Source organism: Elephas maximus, chromosome 5 (genome assembly GCF_024166365.1).
Source record: "Elephas maximus indicus isolate mEleMax1 chromosome 5, mEleMax1 primary haplotype, whole genome shotgun sequence".
NCBI classification, from domain to species: domain Eukaryota; kingdom Metazoa; phylum Chordata; class Mammalia; order Proboscidea; family Elephantidae; genus Elephas; species Elephas maximus.
The window spans coordinates 3,986,047-4,000,041 of record NC_064823.1 but is presented as its reverse complement, the minus strand read 5'-3'; the positions used below and the strand labels follow the sequence as shown (position 1 = coordinate 4,000,041).

Below are 13,995 nucleotides of genomic sequence, written 5' to 3'. Positions count from 1 at the left end.
GGATTTAAACTGCCGATCTTTTGGTTAGCAGCTGAGCTCTTAACCATTGCGTCCAGGGCTCCAACCACAGGCATAGGGGTTAGAATTTTCAACACATATTTTTAGAGGACACAATTCAATCCATAACTGGCACTTGACAGTTTATATAGCACTTTCACCTGTAGTATCTCCTTTCATCCTCTCTCTAACCCTGTAAAAGAGATAAGTTATTCCCTTTAGCAAATGACAACAGTGGGTGGCATGGAGGAGGTCTTGGGACTTATTGATGGTTATGAAAAATAATAATAATAAAGGGCATGAACATAGTTTTTCCAGCTCCAAGTTCTCTTGCATGTACCTGGCACAATATTTGCTTCTTTGCTATGTGAATGATTTAAATATTTCCCAGATGTTCTATTCCTGAACCCAATTCTAATATTTAACATATTTCACACGCAGAGTACAAGCCAATGATCAGAATGGTTTTTTAGATACCTAGGAAGAGTAGATTTTTGGTGATTAAGCACTTAACAAGGGCAATTAGGTAACTATAGTTGATGAGGGGTCAGGTTTAGACTCCCAAGCAACACAAAGAGGGGCTAGACCCGGACTCTTCACGAAGAAGTTGGTAGTCCTGAAAATAGCAACATGCAGAGTACAGGTTATATTTGACCAGCATCAAGTACACACCCTCTGGTATCTGGCTATTAGCTATCTCACTGGTGTAGAATGTTTAATGAGCTGCCAGCAACTAGGATAAACTGACAAACCAAGCCAAATCTCCTACTGCGGCTCATTCCTTGTTGGACTTAGAGCTGAAGTTTGACTAGGTTGCCCGGGAAAGAAAACAGCCAAAGGCAGCAAATCCATTGAAATGAATTCATGCATGCATTATATTGGTATTTAATATGATATAACCATTAAACCCCAAACATCCCTAAGAAAAAGGATTCTTTCTGAGTAAACATTTGTAAGTGATGATGGCCCCCAGGATCCCATTTTTAGCTCCCTTTTGGAATTCAGTTATAGACTCAGGGTCTGGTGTGGCCTGAGGTCTTCTGGATCAGCCCCCGTTTCCACAGCAGTCACCCAGTCTGTCAGTTGAACTATCTATATGTCGAAATGCCTACAATATGTTAGGGGCAGTGCTAGATGCTGGGGCTTCATTACCATTTATTTCACGAGTATTTATCAAACATCTATTAAGCGCTCGGCACAGTTCCAGGACACTTTCCCATGAACAAGACCGAATTTCTGCTGTGACTCACAGAGGTTATAGTTTAAGGTTACAGAGACATAGAATCAACATTTTTTCTCAAAGTTAGCTGCAAAGGCCAACATCAATGAGATCAGAAATATCTGACCACATATCAATAATAAAGCAATCTAAAGACTTTGGCAAAGGCCAATGTAGTGTAAACAATGCAAAAATAACACACATTCATACAGGGCTTTGCAAACTTTTCCCAAAGTATTGTCACATCTATTTTGTACTTCACTCTCTTAACAATCCCAAGGAGTAGGTGGGGCAATGTTGATTATTCCTGTGTTGCATATAAAAAAAATCAAGATAATATAAGACTAGTCAAAAGCATGGGTTTCAGAGCCAAACACCTGTTCTGACTTTGTGCTCTGAGCCTGTAAAATATAGATGTGGATTTTAAAGCACATTAGGTATGAAATGTGCTCAGGCAGTTGGAGGAGGCAGTACTAGATTTTGACTTCCAGCCTGAACCGAAGCTTAAGGCTCCTTACAACCCTCTTCGTAGTGCAGCACATGATGGGATTCATTGTATTCCATCATCGCTTATCAGTAGGCAAGATCCAATGGGGAGCTTATCATGTCCTCTAGGATGAAGGTGGCCATTCTAGCTGGGAGATGCAAGGTGTGAAAATAATTTCTCCCATTCCACAATCAATATACCTGGTCCACACTCTTTGACACTTACTGAAAAAGTAAAACGGACAAAGAGATCATGATTATATCAGAAGTTTCTAAGTTTTCTTCACCTACTTTCCTTTTAAGCAGCCTTTCCACTCCAAAACTTACTTGCTTCTGTTATTTTTCTCTTCACTTTATCCTCCTCCTAAAATCCCATATGATAAAGTTCCAATTTCTCTTTACTGTTTTTTCTCTGAAAAGTAGGGGTATCATATTTGGCAAAGTAGATAATGCTGAGTGTTAGTATTAAAAATGCAGTTTGTTTAAAAAAAACTCATCAGTCTGAAAGAAAAAGTTTGTCAAACATGAATTATTTTAAGATTTGAGACATATGTTAAATAATCACTAAATGTGGAGAATCATCATGGTTGTTGTGTATAAAAATGTACAGTATGAACAAAGAGAAGCCTGGGTGGCACCAGTGGTTTGCAGTCAGCTGCTAACGTGAAGGCTGGTGGTTTGAATGCACCCAGCAGTTTGAACCCACCCAGTGGCACCACAGAAGAAAGGCCTGGTGACCTGCTTCTCTAAAATTGGTGTTGCTATGTGCCATTGGGCTGCTGTGAGTTGGAATCAACTTGACAGCAATGGGTTCGGTTCAGTTTGTATGTGGATTCCAACTCATAGCAATCGTCAAGGACAGAGTAGAACTGCCCCGTAGGGTTTCCTAGGCTAAAATCTTTACCAGAGCATATTGCCAAGTCTTTTCTTCCACGGAGCAGCTGCTGGGTTTGAACTGCTGACCCTTTGGTTAGCAGCCAAGCACTTAACCATTGTACTGCAAGGGCTCCTCTCTGTAAAGATTAGAGCCAAGAAAACCCTATGGCACAGTTCTACCCTGTAATACATGGGGTTGCCATGTGTGATGCGATGGATTGCTTTTATATGGACTTTCTCACCATGGCCTTGTAACTCCCACCAAATGACTGGGTGGGAATATGCAAATGAAGTGCTTGTGGCCCACCAGGGGGATTGGATAGCTTTCTAATAATGCAAATAAGGCGTATGGCACCTTTGTGAGGGTTGGATCATGCAAACAAGGTATATGGAACTCTAATGAGGGGACTGGTCATTTTTACCATCCTGTTAGACTTAAAATGAGCCATCTTAAAGGTGGACAGGGGGACCTCACTACCACTAAGAAAGAAGAGCTGGGAGCAGAATGCATCCTTAGGACCTGGGGCCCCTGTGCTGAGAACCTTCTAGACCCAGGTAACAGAGAGCTCTAACACCAGAGATGGCTCAAGACAGGAAGAAGCAGTGGCAGAGAAACAGCGGCAGCAAAAGCAGCAGACCCATGAGACTGGCACAAGATGGCAAAGTGTGCTTTCCAGCCCACATGGGACGTGCCAACCCATGTAGCTAGCGAGCTGAGTGGCTTCAGGGAAGAGGCCTTGTGGCAGAGTGAGGTGCTCCCGGGCACTTACTGGCAGAGGTAAAGAGCTTTGTAACACTTACCCAAGCAGGGCAGAGGCTGGGTCAGCCCAAGAGGCCCTAGGGGCCAAGGGCCAGGGAGAGGCCTGCCAGTGGGCATAGCCGAGAAGCTGTCCTGGCCAAAGAACTGTATCCTGACTCGTTCCTGATCCTGAATTGTAACGTGTTACTTCCCTAATAAACCTCATAACTGTGAGTATTGTCTGTAAGTTCTGTGTGGCCATTGCAATGAAGTATGGAACTCAGCAGAGAAGTACAGAATGCCATGGGAGGGATGGCTGGTGTTAGAATTGCTAAAAAAGGTTGGAGAGAGGAGGTACGCCTGACCTCCGCCTCAAAGGAATCAGCCTCGGGCTGTTAACCTTGATTCTCCTCCTGCCTGGTGAAGTTAGAGGAGGTCAGATGCCCCTACCACAACAGTGTTACACCATGAGTCAGGTGCCAACTTCACAGTAGCTAACAACAACAGGGACAAAGCAGCTTTCAAGTTGCTCACGTTCTGGGAGAATTTTTTTTTTTTTTTTAATATTAGCATTCGAGAACTTAAAAAATCTAAACATAAAATAGAACTGTGAGATAAATAGTGCCACTTCTCTAGATTCTTTATCTTAGTTAAAAGCTCATGCTTTTCAGATCAAGGCAATTTTCTACCAACTCTACTGCTCCCATAGGATATGTGGCTTTCCATATTGATGGCAAATTTCATTTCACAGTTTGTCAAATTCACTCGATGGCAAGCGGTTTCTCTCAAACCCGAGAGAATTTACCTTAGGTTTTTGCTACGGAAGAGTGTGAGGCTTGGACAGTGGTTTCCTAGCCATTACTCACATTGTTTATAATGCTGCCCTTGAGTGCATCCTTGACATTTTTCTTACTCTGCTTAGGAAAACAAGACTCTATGGGCAGGGATAACTTGTCCTACTTCAGATGACCTCCACTTAATTGTGATCATTGACGACGATCTATTAGTCTGGAAACATACTGTGCAGGTCCATTATTGGCAATGTTAATTATATGTATTTGAGGCTTAGGTGCTATATAATTAAAAGCAATTCTCAAAGACTGAGTGATTTCCTAGATTCCATAGAAAATTAGAAACTGCTTTGTTTTTCTTTACACTTAATTTTTAGGCTATAATCTGTACTTTTCAACAGATCAATATGGGTATAAAGTGAAACAATTTAGAAGTATATCTGCGAAGACAAATTGGCAGGAAATTAAAAGTCCTGATAAGCACTCTTGATGGCCTAAGATATTTAGGTAAAATGAAGGGGAATGGGTAATCGAGTTGTTAAATATTCTTAGTGTATTCTTGGAGGTCACTCAGTACTCTAAAATCTATTCACTTCCTCTTCTGTAGTAAAATAAACATGAGATTCCCTAACACTTCTTATACCAGGACCTTAGTTCATTCAGTTTTTCTATGGCAACTTAGTAATTTACGTGACCACCTCGTTGATACTGTGCTGTAGTAATGTCAGACCTCAGACCTCATCTAACATTAAGACGAGGGATGAGAGTCAGAGTCATCCAAAGCTGACTCCTGTGAGGTTGAGGTCAGACACACCTCAAATTTTTTCACCATATCTGACACCCATTGTCTTCCCCTGGCAGTCTCTACTTCTCTGCTGGCTTCAGTAATTTGTTGCATTGGCCCAGGACTTCAAATCCGTTCTTTCTTGCTCGAAACCCTACTGAGAATTTGTATTTCCACTCCATGTATGCTGAGCCAGAATCTACATTTTAACAAGGTCCCCAGGTGATTCTTGTGTGTAATAAACTTTGAGAACCACTGCTCTACTAGGCTTCTCAATATTGGTCCCTAACCAGCATCATTAGCATCGCTTGGAACTTGTTAGAAATGCAGATTATTAGCAGGGGTTTGAACCGCAATGAACCAGTTGGAAGCCCTGCACTGGCCACACAGAACTCGTAGACCATACTCACAGTTATGAGGTTTTTAGGGAAATAACAGGCTACAACTCAGGATCAGGATCAATGTGGAGGTAACAGGATACAATTCAGAAGACAGGAACAGTCAATCAGGACAGCTTCCAACCAAGACAGCTTTCAGCTTCTGTGGCCGTGCCCACTGCTGGGCCTTCTTTTGGCCTTTGCGCTACTTGGGCAAATGTTACACCTCTTTAGCTCTGCCAACAAGTGCTTGGAGGTACCCCACTCTGCCAGCCACTATGCCTCCCGCCCAGAGGTGCTCAGGTTGCTCTCAGTGGTCAGTAAGCCCACTACAGCTGCCTTGCACCTTGTGCTGCTGCTGCTGCTGGTCCTGCTGTGCAGTCTTGTGCCATCTCTTGCCATCTTCAGTGTTACAGCTCTCTTCTGGATCTAGGAGGTTATCAGCACAGGGACCCAGGTCCAAAGGACATGCTGTGCTCCAGGCTCCTTTTGATGGTAGTGAGGTCCCTCTCAACCTCTGTGTAACTGCCTCTTGTGTAAGCCTATTTCTTGTCAATTGCGAATCGTGGTCCTTCCACCAGACCAGCATCCACCGATCCCCTTCGCTGTGTGATTATATTTGTGTGTGGCCTTCCTAGCCATGGTCTTGTGACTTCTACCCAGGTGATTGGGTAGGGCTGTGCAAATTGCAGCCTATCGAGGGAATTGGTCAGTTTTGCCTTAAGAGCCGATTTGAGAGGAGAGCCCACCACCACCAAAGCAGAGACCTGCAGCAGACACCCACAGGAGATGGTGCAGTGGGCTTCCTGGCCCACAGAGTGAGAAAGCTGAGTGCCTTTGGGCAGAGACTGAGGGCCAGGAAGAAGTCTATGCCTGACCCACGAATTTGGGACTTGCCAGCCTCTACAGCCACATGAGCCATTTCCTTTAATGGTTTATGAGTTTTGTGAAACGTTGCAGCCAATTAGGGAACCCCAAAACAGGTGAGTGAGAGAGTACTGAAGTGAGAGGGAAGTAGTTTATGTTACAGGTGATGGAGTGGTACAGCAGTTTGGAAAAGTAAGGCATTTGGGACATCTTTAACCTTCACCTATAGGAACCAGCTTTGTGCTGATTCTTATAAAAAAAAAAAAAATTATTTGTTTACCCTTGATAGGTCACAGCCATTTAACGTGCATAGTAATTGACCAATTCCCGAAAGGTCACTTTATCCTATTGGGTGGCTTTATGCACCCTATTTGCATTGTTGAATGATCCCCGCAAGGTGCATAAAATAGACCAATTGCAGGGGAAGCCAAGTACAACGAAAGAAAATGAACAGATACACAGAGCAGGAGTCTTATTTGAGTTCCAGGCTCGTTATTCCTGGGCCCTGGTGCATTTCTGTTCTTGGGATCTGAGTCACTCTGTATCTTTATAATAATGATTTTTCTTTTTTAGGTTAGCACAGCTTGAGTTAAAAACTCGTTGCCACTGATTTTGATGCATAGTGACTCTATAGGACAGAGCAGAGCTGCCCCATAGGGTTTCCAAGAAGCAGCTGGTGGATTGGAACTGCTGAACGTTGGTCAGCAGCCATGCTCTTAACCACTGCACCACCATAGCTTAAATTAGGTTTCAATTATTGAGTTTAGGATGCACTTCACTGTACCTGGGCCTTCTGATTTCCCTGATCCATATTGTAAAGAAAAGGCCACAGCCTTAGTTGCTGCATTTACTTCTCAGTTCAAGAGTAGCTGGACTGAGCAAGAATCATTTTCCAGAGGACTTAGAATTATCTCTGGTCAAAGGATGGTGCAGGATGGTTCCTTTGGTAATAATGTAAAAAGAGAGTTTCCATAAAAAAAAGAGGGTACAGATAGAATATGTGTTAATCACAGGCAAGTTTATTAAATCAAAATCAGGTAGACCTTTTTTTCCACTTAGTGTCTGAAATGCAACAGGCTTCTCTTTATATATGGCCTTTCTGGTCTTGGGTTTATAATGCTGCCAAAAATAATCAGTCTGGTTATAGGACTTGCCTTTACTCTATGACCTACCAAAGGGCTCCTCTAGAAGAAAACAATATTTGGGCTCTTTTGTATTTCCGGTAATAATTTCTATCTCCCCAACATAATAAAGAATAAGTGTTTTGATTAGAAATTTAAAGTTGTTATAAAGAGTGTTATGGATTGAACTGTGTCCCCCCAAGATGGGTGTCACTTGGCTAGGCCATGATTCCCACTGTGGTGTGGTTGTCCACCACTTTATGATCTGATGTGAATATCCTATGTGTTGTAAATCCTAACCTCTATGATGTTAATGAAGGACTCAATCTACAGGATTAGGTTGTATCTTCGGGCAATTTGAGATATGAGAGAATTGAGCAGAGAGGAAAGGGACCTTATGCCACCAAGAAAGAAGCACCGGGAGTGGAATGCGACCTTTGGACCTGGGGTCCCTGTGCTGAGAAGCTTCTAGCCCAGGGGAAGATTGATGACAAGGACCTTCCCCCAAAACCAACAGAGAGAAACCCTTCCCCAGGAGCTGGCGCCCTGAATTCAGACTTCTAGCCTCCTAGACTGTGAAAGAATTTGTTAATGCCATCCACTTGTGGTATTTGTTATGGCAGCACTAGATAACTAAGACAAACAGTAAATCACTTCAGTAGTGATTCCTGAATCCATTTCCATACGAAGTTTTCTTGCCAATGTGTCCTCAATTACTGCTGACTCTATTATCAGATGATGAAAGTAACAAAAATCACTCCAAGTATTCAACATTAGGTAGCAGACTGAATTTACACTGAAATTGTTTAATGATTAAATTTTTCAACTTGCACATTTAACACAATGTACCTTTCATATGGAAATACTTTCAATACTATACCTTAGAATGAACATTTTCTGCTAGTTATCACAATATGCATTTTCTGAAGAATACAGATGTATTTTTATTTTATCACTTAATGATGCAACACACAAATGCTGACAATATACATTCACAAAAACTTTTTCTCTCTCATTTACAATCAAAAGATTGGTGAATCCAGAGGTATTGCTGTAATCACTATACGGAGCATACCTATAACGAAGAAAAACAAAAAAACAAACACTATAGCATTAGCCAGCAGAAATATTAAAATTAGACCACTCTAAATAATTCAACTTACAGCATCAAGGAACTTTTAGAAAACAAATCCACAGAATATCAACCCTTCATTTTCCTTAAATTTCAACAAGAAATATTTTATTGTACTATTCTTTAGTAAAAGCATCTGGTTTCTACTTAAAACTGTATTAATTTTTATCTCTTGATTCACTGATTGAAATAGTGAAATGGGCAAGGTGATAATCAGTGGAACGGAAAAAACAAAAGTCAGTCAAACCCCCAAGACCTGAGTTTGAGAGTTGTTAAATATGAAAAAAAAAAAAAAAGTGAATGTTAGTGATAACTATGTTTATTATCCAGCAGATAAAAGTTACCTACTTTCGTCAACCTAATCCATGAAAATTGAGATTTTTTAAGAGTGATTTTTTACTTTACAAAAGGACAGTTATAGGATTTGTTTTCAAGCATTTTCAGAAATACACCTAGAACATATATAAAATAAGCTCTCTGTTTTATATCACAGACTAGGCAGAGTATGCAATCTTGTTTGCAGCTAGGTTTTACCAGGAATTCTCCAACTGGGTGTCATTCATGAAAAAAAGAAAACAGAACTATTGCCCTTATACATTCAACAAATATTAAGGTCTTAGATGGGCCAGGCATTGGGGAAGATGCCGATATGATGATTAATGAAATATACATGGTTCCCGCCCTCACGGAATTTACAGTCAAGTATGGAATTTGTCAAACAGATATTACAACATATACACACAATAACTGTAACTTAAAATAAGTGCCTGAAGGAAATGTGTAAGTACTGCTTAAGAAAATAATGATTTTGTTCTCATTCTTAAACACAACTTCTTTTGAACAAAAAGCCAAAGAGTAATGATTATGTTAAAAGATGCTAAGAGTCAAGGTGTTAAGTATTCATAAATTTGTCACAAACAGAAATATGGATGCTGAAAAGCAAAAACCTAATAAAAAGACAATCAATCAAAATCCATGATCTAAAAGGAAGTCACGTTAACTTGCATAATCCATTCATTCTATAAAACTGAACACTTACTATGTTGGTATTTCAGTAGTTTATTCCAACCCATTTCTTCTTTTATACTCTAAAACATCTTCATTATGTTGTTTGATGAGCTAGAAGTAGGTAAAAATTAAAATTAGAAATGAAATCTTTCTGGCAACTTAAAGACGAGGCTACTGACGCTACTTGTGTATCCTGTGATATTTTGCAAGAGATAATAATAGATTAACAGGGGAAGTCAGCACAACTGGACCAAAGCAAAAGCAAAGAAGTTTCCTGAACACTTCCAAACACTTTGAGGTACAGAGTAGCTGGGGCTGGAGCCCAGGAATCATAGTTTTGAGGGACATTTAGGTCAACTGGCATAACAAAGTTTATTAAGAAAATGCTCCACATCCCACTTTGGTGAGTGGTGTCTGGGGTCTTAAAAGCTTGCCAATGGCCATCTAAGATACATCAATTGGTCCCAGCCCACCTGGAGCAAAGCAGCAAAGGAGAATGAAGAACATCAAAGACACAAGGAAAATATTAGCCCAAGAGGTTAAAGCCAAAAACCAAAACTCATTACCATCAAGTCGATTCTGACTCATAGCGGCCTTATGGGACAGAGTAGAACCGCCCCATAGAGTTTCCAAGGAGCACCTGGTAGATTCGAACGGCCAACCTTTTGTTTAGCAGCCATAGCTCTTAACCACTATGCCACCAGGGTTTCCCAAGAGACTAAAGGTCCACATAAACCAGAGGCTCCTCCAGCCTGAGACCAGAAGAACTAGACAGTGCCTGGCTACCGCCAATGACTGCCCTAACAGGGAACCCAACAAAGCCCTGGACAGAGGGAGAGAAAAGCACAGAGCAGAATCAAATTCACGTAAAAAGATCAGACTTAATGGTCTGACAGAGACTGGAAGAACCCCCAAAACTATGGCTTCCAGGCGCTCTGTTAACCCAGAGCTAAACCATTCCCAAAGCCCATTTTCAGACAAAGCTTATACAGGACTATAAAACAAAAAATACACATGAGGAGTGTGCTTCTTAGTTCAATCAGATACACGAGACCAAATGGGCAGCTCCCATCCAGAGGCAGAATGAGACAGGAACCTGGGATGGAAAGGGGGAGCGTGCTGTCACATTGTGGGAATTGCAACTTAATATCACAAAACTATGTGTATAAGTTTATGTATGAGAAGTTAACGTCTGCTGTAAACTTTCACCTAAACTACAACTGAAAAAAAAAAAAGATAATAAAACAATTACAACTATTCTAGTTAGAAATAAAAGGCTAAGAAATTGAAAAGTCCAAAAACGATGAACGCTGTAGACGTGTTCAGCACAATTTGGCATACTAAGTTTGAGAAGGCAACCCTTAAGGTTTGGATTCAACTTTTGCTGTATTACTTTATTCAGTGAGTAATAAATATAATGGAATGCCCTAGCACAGAGGGGCTAAATCAACATATGACACAGCAAACTTGGTTATTAAATAGGATCCAGGCTGGTTGGTGGGTGTGTGTTATACTTCTAACTTTAGAAGTCTGATGCTGTGAGTGAATGACCAACCCCACCCCCAAACTATAGGTGTACTAATTAGATTTTGTGGAGGACAACCACTTTCTTAGACAACTACTGTCTGAGAGAATATGCAGCTGGAACGATGGCTAATACTGGATGATGGTCACTGCAACTGAAGATCCAATTTTAATCATTAGTGCCCTCAGCAGCAATCAAGATTCTTCTATTAAAAAACCCTAACTCAAATTAATAATGTATAAAATTTCATTATAACAAACACTGAAAAGGATTGGTTACTCTTATCAAGCGGTAAGTGATTTTCAACATCTCTTACCCCTTCCCATGCCAGAGATCTGAACTACTTTAATGAGAAAATCAAAGATAAGAGATCCAAGAGCTGAGGTGGAAGGCAATGGAGAAAGCACTGAATACATTAGATACAAAACAAAAACTTTAAATGCTGTTACTTTGAGTCAACTTAAAAAATTTATTAGTAGAGAGGCAGTATTTCACACAGGTCTATACTGTGGCCTCTGAAGTCAGCAAGAACTAGGTTCAGCAAAGGAATTTCTCTAAACTTGTTTCTTCATCTGTAAAAGGGCAACAATAATAGTACCTACCACACATTGTTATTGAAAAGGTTAAGTTATTAATGTAAAGCACTTAGAATACAGAAAGACTCAAAAAAAAAAAAAAGGCTGCTACACACTAAGTACGATTTCCAACAATGCATTTATTACACACATTGATTAAAGCCCAATGTTTTGGAAGTTTAAAAGTCTTTAAAAAAAAAAAAAAAAGGGGGCAAACTAGTTGCCCTCAAGTTGATTCCGACTCATAGCCATGCTACAGGACAGCACAGAACTGCCCCACAGGGTTTCTAAGGAGCGGCTGGTGGATTCGAACTGCTGACCTTTTAGTTAGCAGCCGATCTCTTAACCACTGCACCACCTGGGCTCCTTCGGAAGTCTAACGGTATTGAATTTGCATAGCTTGTTCATTATTGGTTTGTCCCTGTGGCAGCTGAAAAAAATGCTTTCATAAAATCCTCAATCCTCATTAAAAACTAAAACTATAATTAATACTTAATAAAGTCGCCATTCTTTACAAAACCATGCTTTTAACAATGAATGACAAATATTTCAGCCCCATCATACTTTCTCTAGGCCAGTGAAATTTTAATATTTCTTTTTAGGCCTTCCTGGGATTTTCTTTGTGTTATTAGCAATTACCTAAATCTGCAACTTTATGAGAATCTGTCACATTGATCTTCTTTCCGCCTACTCTACTGGGGTTTCAGGACAGTGAGGTACTCACATAGGCCCACAGGAAGGCTGTGGTGCCCAAGGTCAGGCCCACTTTCAGCCAGTTCGGCTTGCTGTTCGGCGGCTCTCGAACGTAGAACTTTGACCGAGCTGAAACTGAAAGGGGACAGTGAGAGACAGAACGTAAATCTGTAACTTACTGCCTGGCAGAAAAATCCGAACATTTTCGCCTGTCTTATCGCATTTCATTCTCCCTTCAGCCCCCACTTCAACAGCCCAGGAAGCAGATCCGAGGGGAGCCCGGCCCCAGGGCGTCTCCCCAGCCTCGTCTAGGGGCGCGGCGCGCGGACGGAGGAGCTGGGAGCGGCGCCTCCAGGAGGGGCTGCCCTCCCCGCCCCTTCAGGAGCGAACCAGCAGGAGGGCCGGTGGGGAGCCAGCAGGGGTCCCGGAGCGCTCGGAGGTGGGCCGGCGGGGGGTGACCGGCAGGGGCCGGGAGCGCTCGGAGGTGGGCCGGCGGGGGGTGACCGGCAGGGTCCCGGAGCGGTCGGAGGTGGGCCGGCGACGGGTGACCGGCAGGGGCCGGGAGCGCTCGGAGGTGGGCCGGCGGGGGGTGACCGGCAGGGGCCGGGAGCGCTCGGAGGTGGGCCGGCGGGGGGTGACCGGCAGGGGCCGGGGCGCGCGGGGGCGGCAGGCGGGGGTGACCGGCAGGGGCCGGGGCGCGCGGGGGCGGCAGGCGGGGGTGACCGGCAAGGGCCGGGGCGCGCGGGGGCGGCAGGCGGGGGTGACCGGCAGGGGCCGGGGCGCGCGGGGGCGGCAGGCGGGGGTGACCGGCAGGGGCCGGGGCGCGCGGGGGCGGCAGGCGGGGGTGACCGGCAGGGGCCGGGGCGCGCGGGGGCGGCAGCCGGGGGTGACCGGCAAGGGCCGGGGCGCGCGGGGGCGGCAGGCGGGGGCTCCGGGCCCAGAGCCGGCGAAGGTCACGGCAGGGCTAAGCCGAGCCGAAGCCGCCCCCGCCCTCGCCAGCAGGGCTAGCCCTAGGGGCGAGTCGGGTCTGCCGTGCAAGGAAGGACACTCACGGCCGCTGGGGAGCCAGGCCGGGGCCAGCAGCCGGGAAAAGCGGCGTAGCAACGTGGACGGCGCCATCTTGCCGGCCGGGCTCCGCCTCCCCCGGCTTGAGCGCCCCCTGGCGGGCGGAAGCGCAGGGCTCGCCGGCGCCTCGGCCGCGATCCCCGTGCCGGTGTTACAAGAGAATCCTAGGTAAGGATGGTAACCCAGCTCCCCTGGCGGCAGTTTTCTCCCTGTAAATTGGGGTTGGGAAGGAAATGATTAAAAGGTAGTTCATCCACTTCTCTGTCTTCTGCAATTTTATTTCACACCCCCTTCCTGGGGGTCCTCATCAGGAGGTTTATTACGATCTTCCTGCATGAACCAGAAAACTGAAAACGAAGTGTATCGAATGACTACCATTTTTACTGGGTTCTGTGTTCCAGGCATTGCGCATTGATGCACTACATGCATGGTCTCATTTCCTCTTCAAAATAACCACATGACATGCCGTGATTATTATCTTCAATTTACAGATGATTCCAAGGAAGTCAAACATTTTGTATGTGAAAAAAAGTTACAGTTCCCAAAATCCGTTTAAACGCACAATTGTGTCATAAAGCCTCACAACTCTGTGAGAAAGAGAAAATCCTCGTACGAGTCTGAAATCGACGGCAATGGGTTATAAGTGGAAATCCCAGGACCTGCCCAGGATCACACAGCCGGAGGAGGTGATTCAGACTGAGGTTTTCGGTAGCCCACCCAACAGAAGTCATGCAGTGTAC

General features: G+C 43.8%; 1 protein-coding gene across 1 annotated transcript; it reads right to left on the bottom strand.

The window, feature by feature from the left end:
* Positions 1-8,061: 8,061 nt before the first annotated feature.
* NDUFC1 (NADH:ubiquinone oxidoreductase subunit C1) lies at positions 8,062-13,352 on the bottom strand. Its single transcript, XM_049885260.1, has 4 exons — positions 13,243-13,352; positions 12,222-12,325; positions 9,429-9,508; positions 8,062-8,332 (listed from the first exon to the last, which is right to left on the bottom strand). The coding sequence occupies exons 1-3, from the start codon at positions 13,307-13,309 to the stop codon at positions 9,449-9,451; spliced, it is 231 nt and encodes a 76-aa protein (XP_049741217.1). The 5' UTR covers positions 13,310-13,352; the 3' UTR covers positions 8,062-8,332; positions 9,429-9,448.
* Positions 13,353-13,995: the final 643 nt, after the last annotated feature.

Excerpts from the sequence above, each read along its gene's own strand:
- NDUFC1 (XM_049885260.1), bottom strand. The coding sequence starts at position 13,309 with ATGGCGCCGTCCACGTTGCTACGCCGCTTTTCCCGGCTGCTGGCCCCG. Across the intron at positions 12,326-13,242 it reads GGCCTGGCTCCCCAGCGGCC|TTTCAGCTCGGTCAAAGTTC; the intron begins GTGAGTGTCCTT and ends GTCCCCTTTCAG. Across the intron at positions 9,509-12,221 it reads CAGCCTTCCTGTGGGCCTAT|CTCATCAAACAACATAATGA; the intron begins GTGAGTACCTCA and ends ACCTACTTCTAG.